The following is a 19,993-nucleotide window of genomic DNA, read 5'->3' as shown; positions in this document are numbered from 1 at the left end:
TGTCATAAAAACTTCGGAGTTGGTAATCAGTCCTTATAAGACTTTCTTTTCCTTTGACGGTTAGGAAAACCACACACTCCTTGCATAATTTTTTTCTGAAATAGGAAATAGTTTTTAATTGAGTCATTAACTCACATGATACACAATGGATCAATTGCTGATCTGAGTTTTCAATAATTGCTAATCGCTTCAATGATTGACAAGACAGAGGTATTGACAAGAAGTCACATATTCCTTACCTATCCCAACAAATAAAATGTTGACCTCATTGTTGTCTTATGACACTCAATGGCTTTTTTCAAGATCTGAGGTTGAAATTTCCATTTGTGAACAATCAATGTGATAAATCAGACAAGTGATATTCATAGAAATTTAGTCTGTGATCAATATTGTAATATTAGAAGCAGAGGAAGCAGATGAATCATTGTGAGAATCTGTGAGCCATTGCTGTATTTTGATAGATGCAGATTATATCTTGGAAAGATGCCAATTTTATTTGTGTTTCGGTGTGTTGCATTCATCTGAATGAAATTTCCAATCCAATCATCAACGCTTCAAATATCATTAATTCTTATTCATCAGTACTATTTAGTAATGGAAAACTTTCATCAATATTATTAACCACCTCTATATGGAATAATTTGTGAAACGTCGAAAATATTGAACTGTCAGCGAAAGATTTTGTAAGAGATTTCGAAAACATTAGAGTGGATTAAACTAGGTTTTGCGGATTTTACTTTCTGAATATTTCTTCTTAATTATGTCTCTTCGAATTTAATGGAATTGAATTAATCTTATCTATGCTAATATCATCTTCTCTTTCCTTGATTTTCTTACGTTCTTATCTTCTATCGTCTTTGATAATCAAGATCTAACTTTCTTACTTCCACGCTATGATCAGTTAAAAATCTCTCTGGGTGGCACCTAATTAATGATAATTTTGCAAAAAAGGTTGCAATTTATTTTGTCTTCACTTTGGTCCAACGCTGGATTTATCCTCATCAATTAGATTCTGGATTTTCTTGAACACCGGATGTCCTTTAAACTCCCCCGGACACGGAGAGGAGTATAGAAATGAGTTTTCCATGTTTGAAGTTTGACAATCCTGTTTCTACTGGCAGCTCTGCTGTTAATCCAGTCAAGGTAGAGAAATAATGTGAATTGCCAAGTAAATATTGATGGGGTTCAAGAGCCAATCTTTCTCCTGTGGTCTTAGTTTTGTTGGGAATCAAAACAGAGATCTAATTAGTGAGAGAGTATTGGTACACCATCCTCAAATGTATGAAATATTATAGTATTCTCAATTTGATAGTATGATTTGAGATTATAAGTGTTTGGGAAATGTTTTAAGAGTATTTTATACCAGTTTAAAACTTTTTCAATCATCTATAAGAAATTGACATGTTTTTTGTTGACAGAACATCATCTTTGTAATACGAGTTTTGATAAATTAGGTTTTCGGATACCATCCCTAATATAATTTTCGACTCCTAAAAGTGAGGTTGTTTCATTAAATTGCAACATAAACAATATTTCAACAAACTGAGACACATTTTTGGCAATTTTAGTCCCCACGAATCAAGCCTTTTATCTGCTCTTTGTCTTTTCAACGAATTCTAACTTGAGTGAACTAATCAAAAATGAAATGCTGACATAACTTATCATTTTTATATCACAATTTCAAAGATTTCTATAACAAATAATGCCTATTTTATGTGACAATAATTATATGATTCAATTGCTCCTGCTCCATTCATATCACATTGACAAGAGTGTAGAGACGACACTACCTGCTTGATAATTCCATCCGGCCTGATATAATTCGCGCTTATAATGTTGTCAGGGATCGAAAATACAGTAATTTTGTTGTTTGCAGACTTCTATGTGTTCTGTTGATAGAATTGTTGCACTTTATAACAACATAATTATTTAATACTTAATTGTAATTTTGTCCATTTCCTCCCAAGTCCCAAGCATTCTCGGTTCACACCATTGTTTCTATCTGACAGTTGGTTGAACAGGAAACAGTTGAATCTTGTATAGTTTCCAATCGAATGTCCACTCATTTCCGTTCTGATTCCTCCTAAAAAATATAGTAATTGAATAAGATTATTATTAATTTATTTATTGATTAATATTGGATGACGATCATTTCTCACAAATGTTCATCAATTCTTGCTTTTGGAAGACAATGATTCAATTAATATGAAAGTTATATTGATCAGGTCTTATCAAACTAATCTGAGACAGTGTGAAACTGATAGACACGATGTATCACAATTATACAAGTATCTCATCTATATTATCATTCGAATCTCATCTTGAGCTCCTTAAATTTAAAATGGTAGTGTCAATATTTGAATTAAGAATGTGTGTGATATTAACCATTGGACAATACAAAACTTACTGGACCTCGGTACTGATTCCAAATCCCTGCTATCGTTGAATAATGTATCAATAACTTGATGATAAACACTCAAATCCAATAGTGAAAAGCATGAATTTGAATTTCAAATTTCTATCATTACATACATTGATTTAATGCGGAGGGAACGTTGCTTCTCAGTTTCGAATAACTTTGAACATCAAATAACCAATCTGATAGTAAGAAGTGTGGATTTGAATTGGAAATTTGTGAATACATCCCTAGGACAATGCAAAACGTATGAATATCTTCTTATAACAAGCTATTCTTTTATTTATACTGGAATTGAACTCTTTGTTCAACACACTGAAAACACTAATAACTCCCAAACACATAACATTCAAAATAAATGAAGTTATAATAAAAGTAATTTAAATTCAAGTCAAGAAACTTTCGTCTGTATATAATATATATACTTCCACTGATAATATACATAAAATAATATAATATGCATAATATATATTGTCTCTTTTCTGCCTAGGGCTGCTTGTAATATGAATAGAAATACAAATCTCAGTACACTTTTGAATAATTTTAACAGATGAATGTCCGAAACATGTTGTGATAAAATAATTCAAAAAGGGTACTGTGATTTGTATTTCTATTTATAATATAATTATATTATTCACTGATAAATTCAAAGCCTAAACATGGTTTCCCAAGATTAAATCTCCTCTACTATTGAAGGCTACATGATTACTCCATTGTCTCCAAAAAATAATTAATTGTTATTGTCCCATGGTCAGGAACAAATTCTGCTAGCTTGAGGCACGGGTAGTTTCTGAAACTTAAGGTCACCGTCACTCGAGTACAAACACTGGACAACTGTGTGAAAAAAAGTTGTCACAACGTTCGGAACACCGTTTGAAATTGTCACCGATAGGGCTCAGAGAGACTACAGACGGTAGAGCAAGACAAGCCTTGTGTCGTGGGGACCACACGCCATGGATGGGCGGGGCGGAGTCCTGGAGCCCCTTTGGAAGCATATAAGCAGCTGTTAGTTGGCTGCCACTTCAGTTAGTAAACCGCTTCGTTTAGTTCCACACTCACCTTCAACTACTAATCGTGCAAATCGTGTTGTCGTGCTCGTGTTACGTGTGTTCTGTACGTGATTTTGATCGATTTATTATCGATAATTTGCTATCGATTAATCAATTATCGACATAATGGAGACGAGCGTGATTGCCAGACAAGCGTACCATGAATCAACAGCCCCTGTGAGTAGTTTTGAGATTTTCGTTTTGGAAAAAAGTTGTGTGATTGTGGACGATATTGATGAATTGTGAGTGGATAATGTTCGAAGATCAAGAGAGTGGATCGTCGAATTGGCCACAAATATGGAAACTGATGATAGTAATAAACACCGAATAATAAAGGATAATTATTTTCTTAAATTTGTCCATTCCGTATTTTTGAGAGGGTAATATTTGAGATCAAAACTTTTTCTCCACCTTACCATCACACTAAACTTATTTCTAAACATCTTTGCATGATAACACAATTAGCAAAATTTGTCATGAATGTAAAGATATTTGTCCAAGATACTCCATATTCTTTATTGTTCATAACTTCTCTTATTATTATCATTGTAGAAATTGGCTCAATCAAATCAATGAATATCATACAATGTAACTTGAAATTTATATTGTTGAGCGATTGTGGTGAAAAGCTGCTTCATGCTTTCTTTAATAATGAACTAATTATTCTGATAAAACTTACTGTGTAGTAGTTTACTCCACTAATAAGAGTTACCCTTCAATATTGGTAGCAATAGTAGAGCGATGATATAGGTGTATACAAGGTACCTCAAGGTACCTAGAATACATTCTAGGTACATTTGGTGTATATGGGATTGGTGCAGGCAGTCCTCCAATGTGGTACCCTATTGTAGCATGGGGTGCAGCCTTTTCTACAACTATTGAACCATTCAAAAAGCTCATAGTATGATGCTAAGCATAATGTGTTAAGAATAATGCTGAAAAAGATCTATATTAACCGTTAGGGGGACTATTTGTCGCAGCAAGGGTGTTAAACATAAAAAAGGTATACAATGGGTCACTTCTCTTTATGTGTAGGAAGAATGTTTTTACAATGTTGACTCACGCACAACACACACTATAAGGATGGTGTTAGTAATGGTAGAGGAGATAAGAAGGGAAACGACCACAATGCAGAGACATTCCTATTATCTGGCCCAAAGATAATTAAAAAAATTACCACCAGAATTGAGAAAAAGAAACAACCCTGATTGTTTTAAAATGTTTGAATGAGTGTATCTGTTTGTTTTCGAAACTATGACAGCAAATTGGAACCATATTGTCTTATTGATGAACTTATCAGAATACTCAATTATTGTACATATTAATATTATTATACGAACGGACAACGACTTTGGCCTTCAGTAAGTCAAAAGCGAGAATTCGCTAACGCTCGTTCAATCATGAGCCTATGTTTGAAAACTACAGCTATGAAAAGTCACTTCTTCTCTCTTGTACAGTACCTATTATTGTTGTTGTATTGACTCCTCCTCTAAATACGAACTTGTTCCATATTGGAGGAGTAATTTTCAGGGGGAATGTATTGTAAAATGTACACTTTCTGGAAATGGAATGAATTTGCATTGAATTGAATATATTTTTCTAGTCATTTTTCACTGTGCTGCGGTTCTGCTAGATAGAATAACATTCTTCATAAATTAACAAAAACTTATCTCATTAAAAAAATGTTCCGTTATTTTTTATTTAATCATGTTGTTAATTGTACCGTACTTTGTCGAAAATTCACTAAATCACAAGTTTTCAAACATTCATAATATGCTATCAATATTCCTTTATCGATGGACATAGAATTTCATGTTGATTTCACAAAAAGTGTGTTATATATAAAATTAATTCCACATAAAGAGGATATTGATGAATCTCGTCGCATCTTCCATTTATTTATTTTATGCCATAAATTTGACGAAGAATCACACCTCTTGGCGGAAGTATGGATTTGTAACTGTTCAAATTTCTGGTTTTTCGATTATGAACTCAATTTTCAAGGGTAATCTCCATGAATAGGAAGATCAATAGCATTGAAATTGAATTCTATCGCATGTATTCAAAAGGAGAAAGAGGAGAGAATGCTAGGAATCTACTCTGACTTACTGACTTGACTGAGTTGAGGAAATAATAAACTTTTTCAAATTCAATCATATTTTCCATGCAAAGTCGAAGAATCTACTTTTTATGTGAAATCGGATATTCTATGAAAGTTCTTGTTCCATTTCTCATATTATAACATTCCAATGTATCATATTATATCACCTCAATGGAGGTTACGAGCCTAGTGAAACAAAATATTTGTGAACTTGACTTTGAAATCGATACATTTCTTCAAAATAAAATTAAATGTATTGCTAGAGGTAGGAAAAGTATCAGAAGGTAAACTAATATATTCTTAAACTCAGTGGAATTCAGGAGAGATTTCAATATTATCAGCTGTTTTCCTAGTACGATACTGTGAAATACTGTCAACGTTAACCGTCAAAACTCAGACGAGACCCAGATTCTATATAATGCAAATAACATGATAATCGAATAGAATAATAATATAATTGCAATAGGTAATGCTTCATTAGATAATGCATTGCATGGAAGTGTGATGTTTCCCGCCCTTAGATACTTCGAGAAGGATTAATCGCTTTCATTTTCATTGTGATAATGGTAGAGTGGTAGTGAATGAAGGGGCAGAATAGGCATCACTACACTCATGAATAATTATTATTGTTCTTCTTCATTTTCCACTTCTTCTTTCCCACTTCTTTCTCTCTTTCTTCTTCTTCTTCTTTTTCTTCTTCTTCTTCTTCTTCTTCTTCTTCTTCGTCTTCATATTTTGTTTCTCATTACCATATATTTTATTTTTCTTCGTCATCTTTCTGTCTGTTCAGATCTGAGAAGAACTGAGTAGATAAACTGGAATAAATATAGTTTTCCCGACACTTCTTAGTTTAATAGCGTTCAGTACTTATTTATGTATTAATAGATAAACATAGATACATATTAATTGCATTAATTAAACATATTAACTTGCAATAATAATAGATTCCATACCATAGAACTACGCCATTAACTTCAACTAGAATGAACTATAGGATAATCGTGGCTCGAAACAGGTTCATTCATCTTCAATGACAAGAAGTTGGAATCCACGTTATTATATTATCTTGAAAGGCTCTAATAGTATGAATCATTTGAAAAATCAGAATCAATAATATTTATCGACATCGTGTCTTATCTTTTGGCCATTATTTTCCTATTGTCACCTCTATTAATAGCATATTGAATTCAGGTTCCGGTTAATAACTATTCCACACTTTCTTGACCTTGTTGATCAATTAGATAGCCAGAGGTAGTTGCCAACTATAACTTAACACTTCTGTTGTCTCAATAAAGATAAAGACAATAAATATTGTTTGCCCAGGGGCTAGCAAATAATATTTCAATTATTCTTGTGTTTATTCGTGAGTTATGGTGGCGAATACAATGCCAGCTCTGTGTTCTTAGTATTGCGTGCTAGATTATCCAACCCAAACCACTTCCTTGAAGAACTTTGTAATAACAAATCTATATATCATTTTTCCTATAATAATTCAATTTTGAAATATTCAAGCTTGTGATGAAATAAATCAAAATCTTTCACAGCATGTACATTTATTATCATTAGCCTATTATTGTTGGTGTTCAAAATTGAGTTACATTCATTCATCCTCATCTAACTGATACTGGTAAAAGTGAACTAATAAGACTATTTATAGGAATCAAAATAAATCTCGTCCCAAAGTTCAAACATTAGTACTATCTTCTCACTAGGAAATAGATTGCCATCAAATAATATGTTCAAAATTGAGTTACACTCATCCATCTTCATCTGTAAAACTAAACTGGAAAAAGTGAACTACTAAAACTAGAAATTAAAATATTGGTCCTCCCAGAATTAAAACATAAGTGCTATTTTCCCATTAGGACATCAATCGCCATCAAATTACAATCATGATTATAATTTTTAACTGTAATTTCACATACGTATAATGATATATGTTCATGTATCTATTCACATATCTATTCATGAAAACACTGCCAACGTCCTGTTTCTTGTATTTGGCAATTATTGTTCAAAACCGTTATTCATTATAGTGTAGTCTACAACGAAGATTAAGGATTGACTAGGGGATTCAATGATGATTTCCATGTTATAAAAAAGTTATAATTCTCACTGACCATTGCACCGTTGGTCATAAAAAACTTCACATTTTTTTACACTAATAAACTTCTAGAGCTGATTGGTATGAGCATTGAAGCAAAGTCAAACCAAGATGTTCAGATACTCTCTGAACGTTGCAAGTTTCCCTCCATCCAAATTTCAATTTATTCATGCAAATGCGTATTCGAATCTGGAAAACTTGTCAGGGAGTCTTGGGAGCTAAGTAAGTCAAACACAAACTCTTGATTGGTTTCTACTCTGAATAGGAAGGACTTGACGGCTCCAGTTAGAATTGCTTTTCGCCTTCCGAGTAGCAGCCTAGCAAATTGTGCCGAGTGCGTTTCCAATTTGAAGGTGCTGAGTGCTGAACCCAAAGTTGTTCTAAAGTAGTCCTTTGAGCCTCAATTTCTCGAGAAACGTTTCCCTTGAGTGATATGAGCTGAGGGCGTCTTGAATTCAAATGTTATTCATCTCTAGAATTCTTACTTGAACTTGAATATGCCATGTAACATGAATGTTAGTTGTGGTATCTGGATCATGTTATCGTTGCATATTATCAGATAGTCGGTAGAATGAGTAGGCATTGCCAGTTATGAGATAAATCTGTCAGTTGATTCTTTATCAAGCTTTTGTCGTGTAACAAGATTTTGTGAGAAGTTCTTTGCAAAGTTTTGTGAGCGATTTGTTGCAAAAATTCGTGAGAAATCTCTTTTTGCGGAATCTTCTTTAAAATTTAGTGAGTAGTTGCAAAATATATAAAGTACGTTACAGAACAGTTGTTCTGTCTTTCAACTACAGAAAAGTTAATGAGATAAAAGATGGAAATTAGATCAATGTAATCGAAACTGTCATCAACTGACGTGAAATTTGACGTTTTCAATGATTGACTTGAAAACCTCTCATAAAATTTGTGTCCAAAAATGTTTGCATTGAATGATAATATTCAACAAGCAATTAGTGAGTTAATATCGGTGAGTTTTTACCTATACTTTTTCAATTTTATTTGAGAAAGTATCAATTGTAATTCAGGATAGTCATTTGTATTTGTACTGATGTCACATGTAGATGAGAACAGTCAATTATTGTATTCTGGAAGTTATCACTTTTAATTATTGGAAATAATGATGTGATTAATTCTCAAATAAAATTGACTGTTCTCATTTACATCTGATGTTTTCTCAATATTGCAAATGACTACTCTGGAATACAATGTTATTGATATCTTCTCAAATACAATTGGGAAATGAGTAGTTCAATTTGATAATTGTTGATAAATTTCCATAAACTTTTTCCGATTATTTTCCTCTACAGTATATTTTCTTCTAGCACAGAAAAGACTTTTGAAGTAGTAGGCTTACTACTTCGCAACGTGGTAACTTTTCTCACTCATCTCTTTTCTTATTCTCACATTAAAAAAACAAGTCAATATCATAGGGAAACAGATATAAACATAGGGCAGAGCAATATAATAGAGAATAATATGCTATTGTTTCTCTATTGCAATATTCTCAAAACTCAACGTACCTTTCGAGACAAAAAATTGAACTTTCCTAACTTTTCAACTAGTAATTATGATGATATATTTTGAAGCAATCCAACTATCATATCTTTGAAAAAATTAATCTAAATTCATAGCAACAGGTTTTTATATGGATTAAGTATTATTGTATAGGCTACACCTACGCAAAAGCCTAAGTGATATTGATAGCAATGATATCAAAATTATATATTAAGCAATTTCTTAAAAGGTCACTTGAGAAAATTAGAAGTCATAGATTGAAAACTTTTATCCTTATCCTTAACAGTGACATGGACCTATAATGACATAATCAGAGGTTTCATACATTATTTGGTAGTGTAACACTCAAGGTGATAGTCTCCAAACAGCTTTGTGTCACATTAAAATTTATCTGATACATTTCCTCTTACACAATCAATGCCTGGGGGAACAATATATGAGAATTTCAGAGCTTTAAGATACATAACTTATCTCTCAATAATTTTATCGATATTTTTATTGATCAATCAAAAATCGCATGACGCACAATTAGCACATACAATCAAATCACAGCTGGTAACTTACATGTAATTATTATAAATCTTTTTGAACCCAAAGTACTCCAACAACAGTAATAACACTTACATTTTATAGTCACTAACTTTAATGAGTTTATGCTCCATGTTCAGTTTTAAATTACATTATTCTATCACGGATACGTGTTGATACCTTCTAGGTTCTTGCTTAACGAAAATAACTGAGCCTACTATTTACCGTACTCTCTTTTTGGATTGGTGAGTAAGTCCGGTAAGTAAGCCTAAGAAAGAAGACTGTCAAGTTGGTATGAGCCTTGAACTTGTTACTAGCTTTCAAGGTTGGTAATAAAGGATATGGCATTATAATAAAGGTGTCAGATGAGAAACCTAATGCAGAATTAAGCTGTGGGGGGTCGTCCGACTGGAATAATTTGGGTTATTATTCAAGTCAACATGGAATGCTCCTACGAATAACACAAACTTTAGTGTCTAGTTAGATAGCAAAGTATATTCTGATACACATCGTTTCTCAGAAAATCGCTAATTTATGAGCATGCTGGATGCTGAACTCATACTGTTTATAATGAAGAGTGAGAACAAGTTGAAGAAAAATGTTGTAAGCTAATGAGCCAGAATTTTAGCCTGCCTAATTGGAAATTTGTAGAATGTTCCTTGTGGATTGTCTACTTTTGCTCGAAGGAAGAATGAAACACGTCAGTTTTGGAGTATCAATAGTGTTGAAATTGGAAATAGTTCATTCTTTAGCAAGCAATATTGTATTCATTGACTGTACACTACGCTTTTTTGTTGAATTCAATATTTGATCATTGTTATTCTATAATGTAAGTTACTTGTCATTGAATAGAGAAATTTATTATTATTTAAAGTAAAATCAGTCTGTTTGTTAAAAAATTGGTGATGTAAGATTTGATAAAAAGTTGTAATTGTACTTAAACATGATTTTCCACCGTCCATGAATTAGTAGTAATTCCAAAAAATCCAGCACAAGACCAACACAACTTGAAAGAAGTTTTTAAATTGAAGAGCATCAAGAATCTGATCAAATCTAGTTTTCAACAATGTCGAAATCTCGTACATTGTAGAAAATTCAAATCTTCTCACACAAATAGGGAAAAGTGAAACTTGATTTATTGATTGCTATTTCTTCAAGCCCTCAACTCTTCACGGAAAACTTTAAAACATTTTTTTGTTATTGGTGGAAATGTCCTCCAATGATTGACTTCAGCGGAGAGTTCACAGCTGTACATATCCATGAAATTATTTCATGATCACAATATTCATAATGAGTTACGTACACTTCTCTACAATGAGTTTAAGATTTCACATTTCAGAAAGCTTCCATAGACTTACAAACTTTTTCAATTATTCTAGTCATGTCTTCTCTTCTCATAAGTTTAACGACTTTCTCAACACTTGCTCTCCAACATACTTTAAGCATGAGCAGGAACGTAGAACTCACTTCAAGTTGCTGATTACTCTCAGCAAATTTCCCTTCTTCACTTGTCCTGTGAATGAATCTTAATATATTCTCCCAAGCAGCATACAAAACATATAATTAGATAGATTTGTTCTTCCACTCCATTTTCTACTGGTTGTATTCGCAATAAGCTACTTCATTACAAAATATTTCCCAATGTTTTCAAGTTTATTCAGTTGTAGATTCTCTCCTAAATATTTTGCAATAGTGGATTATTCGGTCATGTTGACAGCTTTCAGCAAAATTAATGCATGTTTTTCATGCTAATATTTCGAGGAAGCATGAAGTTTTAAGTGATATTTCTGAATGGAATCCATTTGAAGTGGAACTGAATAAAAATGATATTTTCAAGCTTTACAGCTTTTCACCTATGTATATTTTTTATGAACTGAAGACGTCTTATCAAGTGCTTTCAAGCTTAATCACTTCTCGATTCAGTTACTTTACTATGAATGATATGAATGCTGTAGTTTTTCCACTTTATTTGTCATTTTATTTGACTCTCCGAAGTACAGTATTATCGATGATTCCAAAGTAATGTATAGCTCTCCCAATCACAGTCGACTTACCTCGAGTAGTCTCACGTTCAACTCACGTTCAACTTTATGATAGGTACTCAATCATTACCAACCTCGAAGCAATCACGAAGTAAATTGAACATGATGACTTGTTTTTTAATGGAGATGTCAAATCTGGTGAGACTTATCTTTCAACTTGTAACAAAGATCATTCATCACTTCAACTAGTACTGTAATTCTTCGGTTTTTGGATCTCCTCTTCTCTCTAGGTAGATATATATGTTTATTTCTTCCTTGCAATGAATTGTTTTATCCACTCTTTTAATATGGGTACACTTTGAAAAAATCAACAGAATAATTCTCACCCATGTCATGTCATTTGATCTCTTCTTCTTTCAAAATAATTTAATTCCTCTATTGCAAAGAGCTCCTTTCTTCTAAGAGACATAATTTTCCAATAAACTCGTATTTGTACATCATTTTCCATCATGGAAATCTTTCAAAAATATTACAATTCCATCATTCCATATTCGACTCATAGATTCTTTTCAATTCGAAGAATGCCTCAAATATATATTCTAGCAACATATAGGTATAGTCTGAGACATGCATCTTTTGTCACATATTATTGAGGGAACGTGTTGAAATAGACGTGCTGTCTATTCCATATGTTGAACGAATGAGGACATAGCTGTGAGTGGCGTACTGAACTATTTGATAAGTGTGCCCGCTTGATAAGGATGTAAGTGAGAGTGCGTTTTATCAGTGACAGGAACTATCAATATTCTGACAAGCTATGATGCGTAGTGCGCTTAAATGAGAGCCAGACGGCTGATTATTATCGAACGTAACATTGGGTTACCATATTGGAAAATTTCTCAGCAAATAAGTACCGTAGTACGAATAGTTCGAAAACTAATCATTCTCACATAGAGATTAATTTTATAATATCAACATTGATTGAATGGGACGCACTCAAGTTATTTATAAGGAATGTTAACAGTTTGAAGTGAAACTCGCTATATTTATATCAGTATCAGAACCCACTATAACCTGTATATCTTTCGCATGGTGGCTTTTGACAATTCTCACAATGAAAATACAGTATAAATTAATATGGATTGAAATAAAAATTTCCCCACAGTCGACAATAAAAGTCAAAGAAGAACCAACATTAATTTTCAAGCAGAAAACCTTGGAGATTACATTACAACTCCTTATTAATCGAGTGGCTGATGGAGTAACATTGAATATCCAGTAAAAATATTTTTGATAAAGCAAAAGAGCGGGTCTCTTATCAAACGGAGGAGACTTCAAATCTCAATAAACAATTACCACAGTATTATAGACATTAAATATATAGAGAAAATATTCTTGATGAAGCAATAGAGCGGGTCTCTTATCTAACGGAGGAAGCTCCATATCTCAATAAACAATCACCAAAGTCATATAAATGAATTCACTGTGACCTTATTCATAATGAATTATAATATAAATTCACTGTAAGATGTGAACTGTGCGCTGTAAATGCATCATTACAATAACAACAATGATAAATAGTTCCAACAAATAGTCGTATCTAAAACCGACATGCATCATGTGTCACACTGCAAAACTCTTCTACCTTCCACTTGCAATCTTATTTTCTTATCATAAAAATTTTCACGTGAATTTTGAAAAAATATAAAAAGTTATTCAGTACACGACCCCCATATATTTCAACTTCTAACCTTCCATCCAATCAACTCTCAAAACATTCCTGAGTAACTGTCTATTGCATTACAATATTATTCTGTCATCACTGCGTAGGAATGCCATTTATTCCACATTTCTCGAGACAATCCCAGATCAGATAAGACATCCAAGACCTTGATCTCGCGCTGGCTATTAGCAGACAAACTCAGTGTTTATTTACACAGACGATTTGCTAAGTCACTGCTCAAGCGCCCTGCAGTTCAAGTTCAAGACTATTGTAGAAAGTGGTCTCTGTTGAAAGCCAAGTGGACCACACGGCTCACTGATCAGACAAGAAAACCAGATCACCTTGCCAAATGCCGCCAATTCCATTAATATATCAGAGCCGATATGGATTCAATTCCACTTCTTCACTATTTAGCCGACAATTCTACGAATTTAAAACTGATATCAGTTTAGTTCCACTTTTCCTCCATTTAGGATTCATCATTTGCGCCGCTTTCAAACCTATGTGATATATAAGTAACCTAAAGCTGCGTTTACATCAAAGTTATTAACAAAATGTTATTAACTGTAAGATTAACATTTTGTTAATAACTTAATCCTTTATAGATTCTATTAGATTGAAAGGAACTTGACAAACACATATGTTCATCATGTGTATGATAAGTTATGTTCAATCTAATAGATTCTATAAGGCAAATAACTAAATAAGGAATAAGTAAACGCAGCTATAGTCATAACCATGTGCACTATAGCCTACATAGTAGGTACGGTACTTCTGTAGGTAGGTAGCTATCGTACTCTTTCTCCAGTTTCACCCATATGTCCATTTAATGTCATCACTAAACTTAATCTACAACTGAAATCATTAAAATAATGTCATCTAACAGAAGTAATGTTTGGAGAGATAATGTACGATTTAGACGACAGCATCCCATCCAATTTTTTTAACTGATTCTTACAGCAGAAAGACTGTGTTTACTGTTCTTCAGGGGTGCCCCGCTTTAAGCCCGTGGACGCACCCCCCTAAATTTGGAAAAAATCAGCTTCTACCCCCATCTATTCAAGAACCTCCCCCCCCCCCCCGTGGGAACCCCGCTGTTCATTATTATTTATTACTTATGTTTGCACGAGTATTCGGATTTTCTCTCCTATATGTGACAGAATATTATTCCTGTGAATCACACAATTTCTTTCAGTCATTTACAAATCATAGATAACTACATTTATCTCTGGTTTTATTACTTGTATGTGAAAGTGCATTGAAGAGAGCAAATTTGTTACAATATTGACATAAACTTTAGAAAGATAATCGAGTGTTTGCACTAACTCATTTATTATGTTATCTTCTCCTCAATTATTTAACGACACTATATTATCTGAAGCCTTCAAATAAACGTCAAAGCCTTATGTAAGATTATGTAAGCATATTCAAGCTTACTTTAGCTTATCTCGAGCAATAATGGAATGAAGGTGAACACAATAAATCGTGGGTATCACTCATACATTAAATAAAAAACTACCTTTTTGAAACATCAATAATTGAATCATCTACAGTCTGTCTAATATATTGGTAATAATATTCGTTTTCACATGGAAACTATAAATTTATCTTGGTAATTTGTGCTGCAGTAAAATTTCAATGTTATGAATGTTGATAACGCTTTCAACTAGCAGAAAAGCCAGCTGATATAAGCGCTGGTGAGTGAAAATAGTGTTATCACTTCACTTCAGTTATTTCCGTACAGCGTTTGAAGCATCATTGAAAGCATGCTTAAAAAATTTTCCGTCATCTATTTTCTCTGTTCATGACAAAACAATCTGTGTTGATTGATTGTGAAAGCTCGGGATATGAGTGCTTTAGAAACGGTGAGTTGGGTATTTATAGCTTTTAAAAGTGGTTTTTGTTGAGGAGAGCGTGGTTATTTTCTTTTGTACCGTAAGTATCAAACTCAGAGTATAATGATATGATTTTAGGTTAAACAGATAAACACGATCCAGAACCTAAGAGAAAACCAGATCTATACCTTGTGGAAAATACGTTTTTGCTTGTGCTTTGAGTTGTTGATTACACATAAATTTCAAATCGTCAATTTCTCACCCCAAGTTATAGGTTATCAACTTTGTAACGTTATTGTTCTGAGATTTTCGGAATTCTTACATAAGTTTTTGTTAAATATATCAAAAATATACCGTAGGCTAGGCTACTCAAATTTCTCAAACCGAAGAAAATGTCTCTTGGTAGTTGTCATTGCGTATTCATTCAATTAATGTAAAAAATCGATCTATGCAAAGTCTCGTTCAAAGTAGCCGTTAGAAGAACTATATTTTCGAAGTTGGCAATAGATTGTGCGAATATATTGTATAAAAGTGAAACTTCATTATTGGTGATTTATCAGTTCATTCTACCTGAATAGGATTAAAAAGGATTTTGTGTTTAGAGTCTCCATTTCCTATCTTACTAAAATTTCAAAAACTTGGAGAGAAATTGAATGTGAAATATTTCATAAAAGCACCATATACCCAAACCTCTCTATACTCACCGTACCATACATAATAAAGCCATAATTAAGTAAATTAATCAGAATGGTGGAAGAGCAGATATCGTTACATAGCTATTGTATTTGGTCACTTTCTCTATTCATCAATTCTTTCGAGAACAAAAGTATTATGCTAGGGGTAAACACCAACAACCAGCCCCCCCCCCCAAGTCCGCGCATCCTACCGCTCTCCACCACCCCCAAAATTGGAAAAATTCAGCTGCTTCTCTTGAATTGGAAAATCCAACAGATAATTCAATAGCTTTGAAACCCCACATAAACTTTGTCCTGACAGATGTTTGTAAACAATAATCACCATGTCATTCGCTATTATCTGCATAAAGAATGAAAGTTAAACATGGAAAACGGGTGGAGTATTCATTAAAACATGCATTGTGCTAAAGATCCATGTAAGGCTCTAATAAATGGTTAGAGCTCTCAAAATAGAGCAAAACCAAACACTTTGTGTTGTCATTTAATATGCAAATTACATTCCCTTTTTATCTCAACAATAGAGTTATTTTTTATTGCATCGTGCAAGATGGAAAATAACATTGACAACCTAACAACATGTAATGTGTAGGCAGATCCTGGAGATATATAGTACACTGTACTTTATCGCCTACTGCAAATTTTGCAAGTATAATATCATTAAAAGATGCTAGAATATCTGTAATCAATTCAACTAATAATCCATTATCAACGAGGACATGATTTTATGTAATGAATTTCTCGATTTGTACTTCTTTTATTGAGATTTTATTATTGCACTTCAACCAATATGAGAAAATCTCATTATCTCTAATGGGGAATGGTGATGATGTAATGGAAAATAATGAGAAAAATATTTTCAGCAATAAATCAAGCGATAATGCTTTTGAATAATTGCAAACCAATAGTCTCTCCACTTAACGTCAGGATTAAATTCTTTGCATTCAGAGTCTTTTAAGAATTATGTGGTATGAAGTCCCGAGAACTATAAAATGCAATTTAAAAAACCTTCGAAAGTTTTAATTGGCAATCTACTGTTTGAGCTTTTTACTATAAGTTTTAATTATTTTCAAACTTCATCCATTTATCAATCTCATTATGAATTGGAGTTTTTGTGCAACTTCCAATTTGAGTTCTTATTTCTTGAGTACGGTATAGCCTTTTGAGGTGGATATAAAATAAATCAATTTGAGATTGAGGTGAATATAATCAATAAATATGATCAATTATTGTTATCAGTTCTCATCGACAGTAGATGCCGTAGTCTTCAATTGGAAATGAAAATTCTGTTGAAATACCTACATCAAAACAGACAGAAAGCTTATTATGGGCATTATCCGCAATAAAAAAGTAGGCTATATTGATGACGTTATAAAAGATGAAAGATAGCAAGCTGCGATTGGAGGAATAGAACAGACAACAGAACCTAATCATTGAGAAATATGTTGAGAAATAATAAAATAGTTGAGAACAGAACACCTCCATTGGTTTCAAATTCAGCCATTACTACTTTTGAAAGTATATTTCCCCGTTTTGTATCAATACTTATCTATTCTAGTGCAACCTTTTGCACTTTTAAATTAAAAAAATTTAATCCAATTACAAATGTGAATGAAATATAATTAATTCTCCGTCTAACAATGATGATTTCAAATATGATTTGAATGATGATTCTTCCTCACTGATGATTTCATCTTTGAATCATGTTCTATAAGGTACCGTATTGAAAATCTCTTTTGTACAATTGCATTTCTTTTTTACAATTCAGGTTCGGGGAGCCGGGCCGGCCGCCAACGAGATGAGGGTGGTGCAGACCCAAGGTCAGAAGTTGCAGGACAAGGTCAACGTGTTGGGTCAAGGTCAAGTGGAGACTCAAGGTCACCGCATTGTCAAGATCAGCAACAAGGACGGTGAGAGGGTTCTGCAGTTCTTGCGGAAATTCTTCTTCATGGACGAGCCTCTGAATATCGCCGTCGGTCTCCTCGATGAACCGGGATCAACTTGTTCAGAGCTTGAACAGTACTGTATTGACTCTATTCCTGATGGTAATTATTATATATGGAATAAAATTAGATATAAATTTCACAATAAATACAAAAGGCTCTCAACTATACTACTATTAGAAAAGCCTACATCCGCAAAAAATATGTTTGCAGATAAAATTTGTTATCAACTCAATATGATACTGGTCTGAGAGGCAATAGCATAAAGTGCATATTTTCCTATAGATGTTAGAAATACAGAGAGACCCCTAACTCAGAGAAATACTCAGAAATGTCTCAAATTAAAAAAAAAAACACTAGAGTTGAATAATGTTAGAATATAGATCACTGAAATACCAGTAATTGAACAAACCAGACAGTCTTAATTGCTACCAGATAACTTATAATCATCAACAGGAAGTAGATTTATTTTAGGAATGAAACACATTATTGTGTGTTCTATTATGAAGTTATACAGTATTATATTTTATAGTTATACAGTTATATAGTATTATATTTATGTAGGCTACTCTGCTAATTAGAAGTAAAACCAACTGCTAGTTAGCTGATGGGAGCAAACAAAGCCAATTTCGAAACTGAGCAACTATAACTCGTACTCTTTAGACTAAATAATAAACGTAGGCTACATAATAAATGAGCACAGTAGTCCATAAGCACTGCACTAAAATGATTTATAAAGCAATTTGGTTTTGTGGTCGCGCTGATAAGCTATCGATAAGATAAGTTAAGCTCCATTCGCCTGCTACTCCCTATGGGTAAGTGTGACCACTTCAAGAGTACTTGATGAAAATACTCTTCAATGTTTCTTTCCATTACGAACTGCTTATAAATAATCAGGTTTTAAGACTTTAATTACGACGTAGCAGTCTGATTTCTTAGCAATCTGATTGCTATGTCGTAGTTTAAGTAGGCTATTCAAAATTTAAAAATAATAAGTATACAATAATAAGTATACAATAATAAGTGTATGCTTAGCCTAAGCTGTTTTTTCCTTTTTTGAAAACATATCAAATGTAACAAAATACCATTCAATTATGAAGTAATGTGAAACTTTATTAATGACTATAGCAGGTAACACGTTCTCCGCAAGGGTCCAATTAAAAACTTGACCTAATGAAATCTTGAACAATTCAAAATAACTATTCTCGGGAAATTAAGAATCAATATATACCAAATTTCATGTTAATCAGTCCAGTAGTTCAACGTGATGACTCGTCATTCATGAATTTCCTATCCCGTACGTGTACAAGCCAATTCTTTCCTTTTTTATTTAATTATAGATATAGATTATAAATGAATAAATGAGAGCAGAGAATGACAAATGGACTAAAGAGATATATAAATAATGAATGAATGATTTCATACACAATCATTTATAAAATCACTTTGCTTATATGGGCTACTTTATTCAAATAAAAACAATATAAAAACTTTTAGTACCCTTTTATTAAAAACTTTTAAATATTTTAATGACTAGTTTTGACCATAGGTTTGTTTTAAAGTTTTTAATGAAAGGGTACTAAAAGTTGTTATGTTGTTTTTATTACAATCATTTATTTATCCATTCATTTGTATAAGTGTTTTATCATTACCATATTTGAATTTATGGGAGAAAAAAATATTAGACGAGCTTTCAAGTTTTCCTGTCCTAGATTCAGACAACAGCGTAGTCCAAAATGCGGTTGGATGTGTGTAGTAACGGATGACTTGTGGTGCTTGCAGGAGTCTCGTTCATGGCGGTGAACTCCCGCGGAGAGGTGATCGGCATCTGCCTGAACGGCGTGGATGTGCGAGGCAAGAGTGAGGACGAGGACAGCAAGAACTTCGAGTGCACCAACCCCCGCTTCGGCAAGATCCTCGGTCTCTTGCAGGACGTCGGCAAGCAGTCGGATGTCTTCGGCCAGTTCCCCGATGTTGACCGAATGCTGGAAGTGCGCATTATCTCGGTGGATGATGCTTACAGAGGGCAGGGCATTGCTAAGGCTCTCATCGAGAAAACCAGGTTTGTTTCTAGTTTGTTCAACTAAATACTGTAATATCTG

At 33.1% G+C, this 19,993-nt stretch overlaps 1 protein-coding gene across 8 annotated transcripts in view; it reads left to right on the top strand.

Annotated features, from left to right (window-relative positions):
* The window catches only part of LOC111050961 (dopamine N-acetyltransferase), an 82,420-nt gene that overhangs the window by 57,595 nt on the left and 4,832 nt on the right, over positions 1 to 19,993 (top strand). For 3 of the 8 annotated variants that reach the window (XM_022337348.2, XM_039438059.1, XM_022337351.2), the window contains exons 2-3: positions 17,717 to 17,993; positions 19,674 to 19,953. In XM_022337348.2, coding sequence (XP_022193040.1) covers positions 17,717 to 17,993; positions 19,674 to 19,953 — 557 coding nt within the window. Of the gene's footprint in view, positions 1 to 3,436; positions 3,846 to 14,928; positions 15,357 to 17,716; positions 17,994 to 19,673; positions 19,954 to 19,993 lie in introns of those variants that run through there. The other 5 variants (XR_005572499.1, XM_022337347.2, XM_039438060.1 and 2 more) reach the window with 4 other exon arrangements.

This window comes from Nilaparvata lugens, chromosome 11 (genome assembly GCF_014356525.2).
Source record: "Nilaparvata lugens isolate BPH chromosome 11, ASM1435652v1, whole genome shotgun sequence".
In the NCBI taxonomy this organism is placed as follows: domain Eukaryota; kingdom Metazoa; phylum Arthropoda; class Insecta; order Hemiptera; family Delphacidae; genus Nilaparvata; species Nilaparvata lugens.
This window is presented reverse-complemented; position numbering and strand designations above follow the sequence as displayed.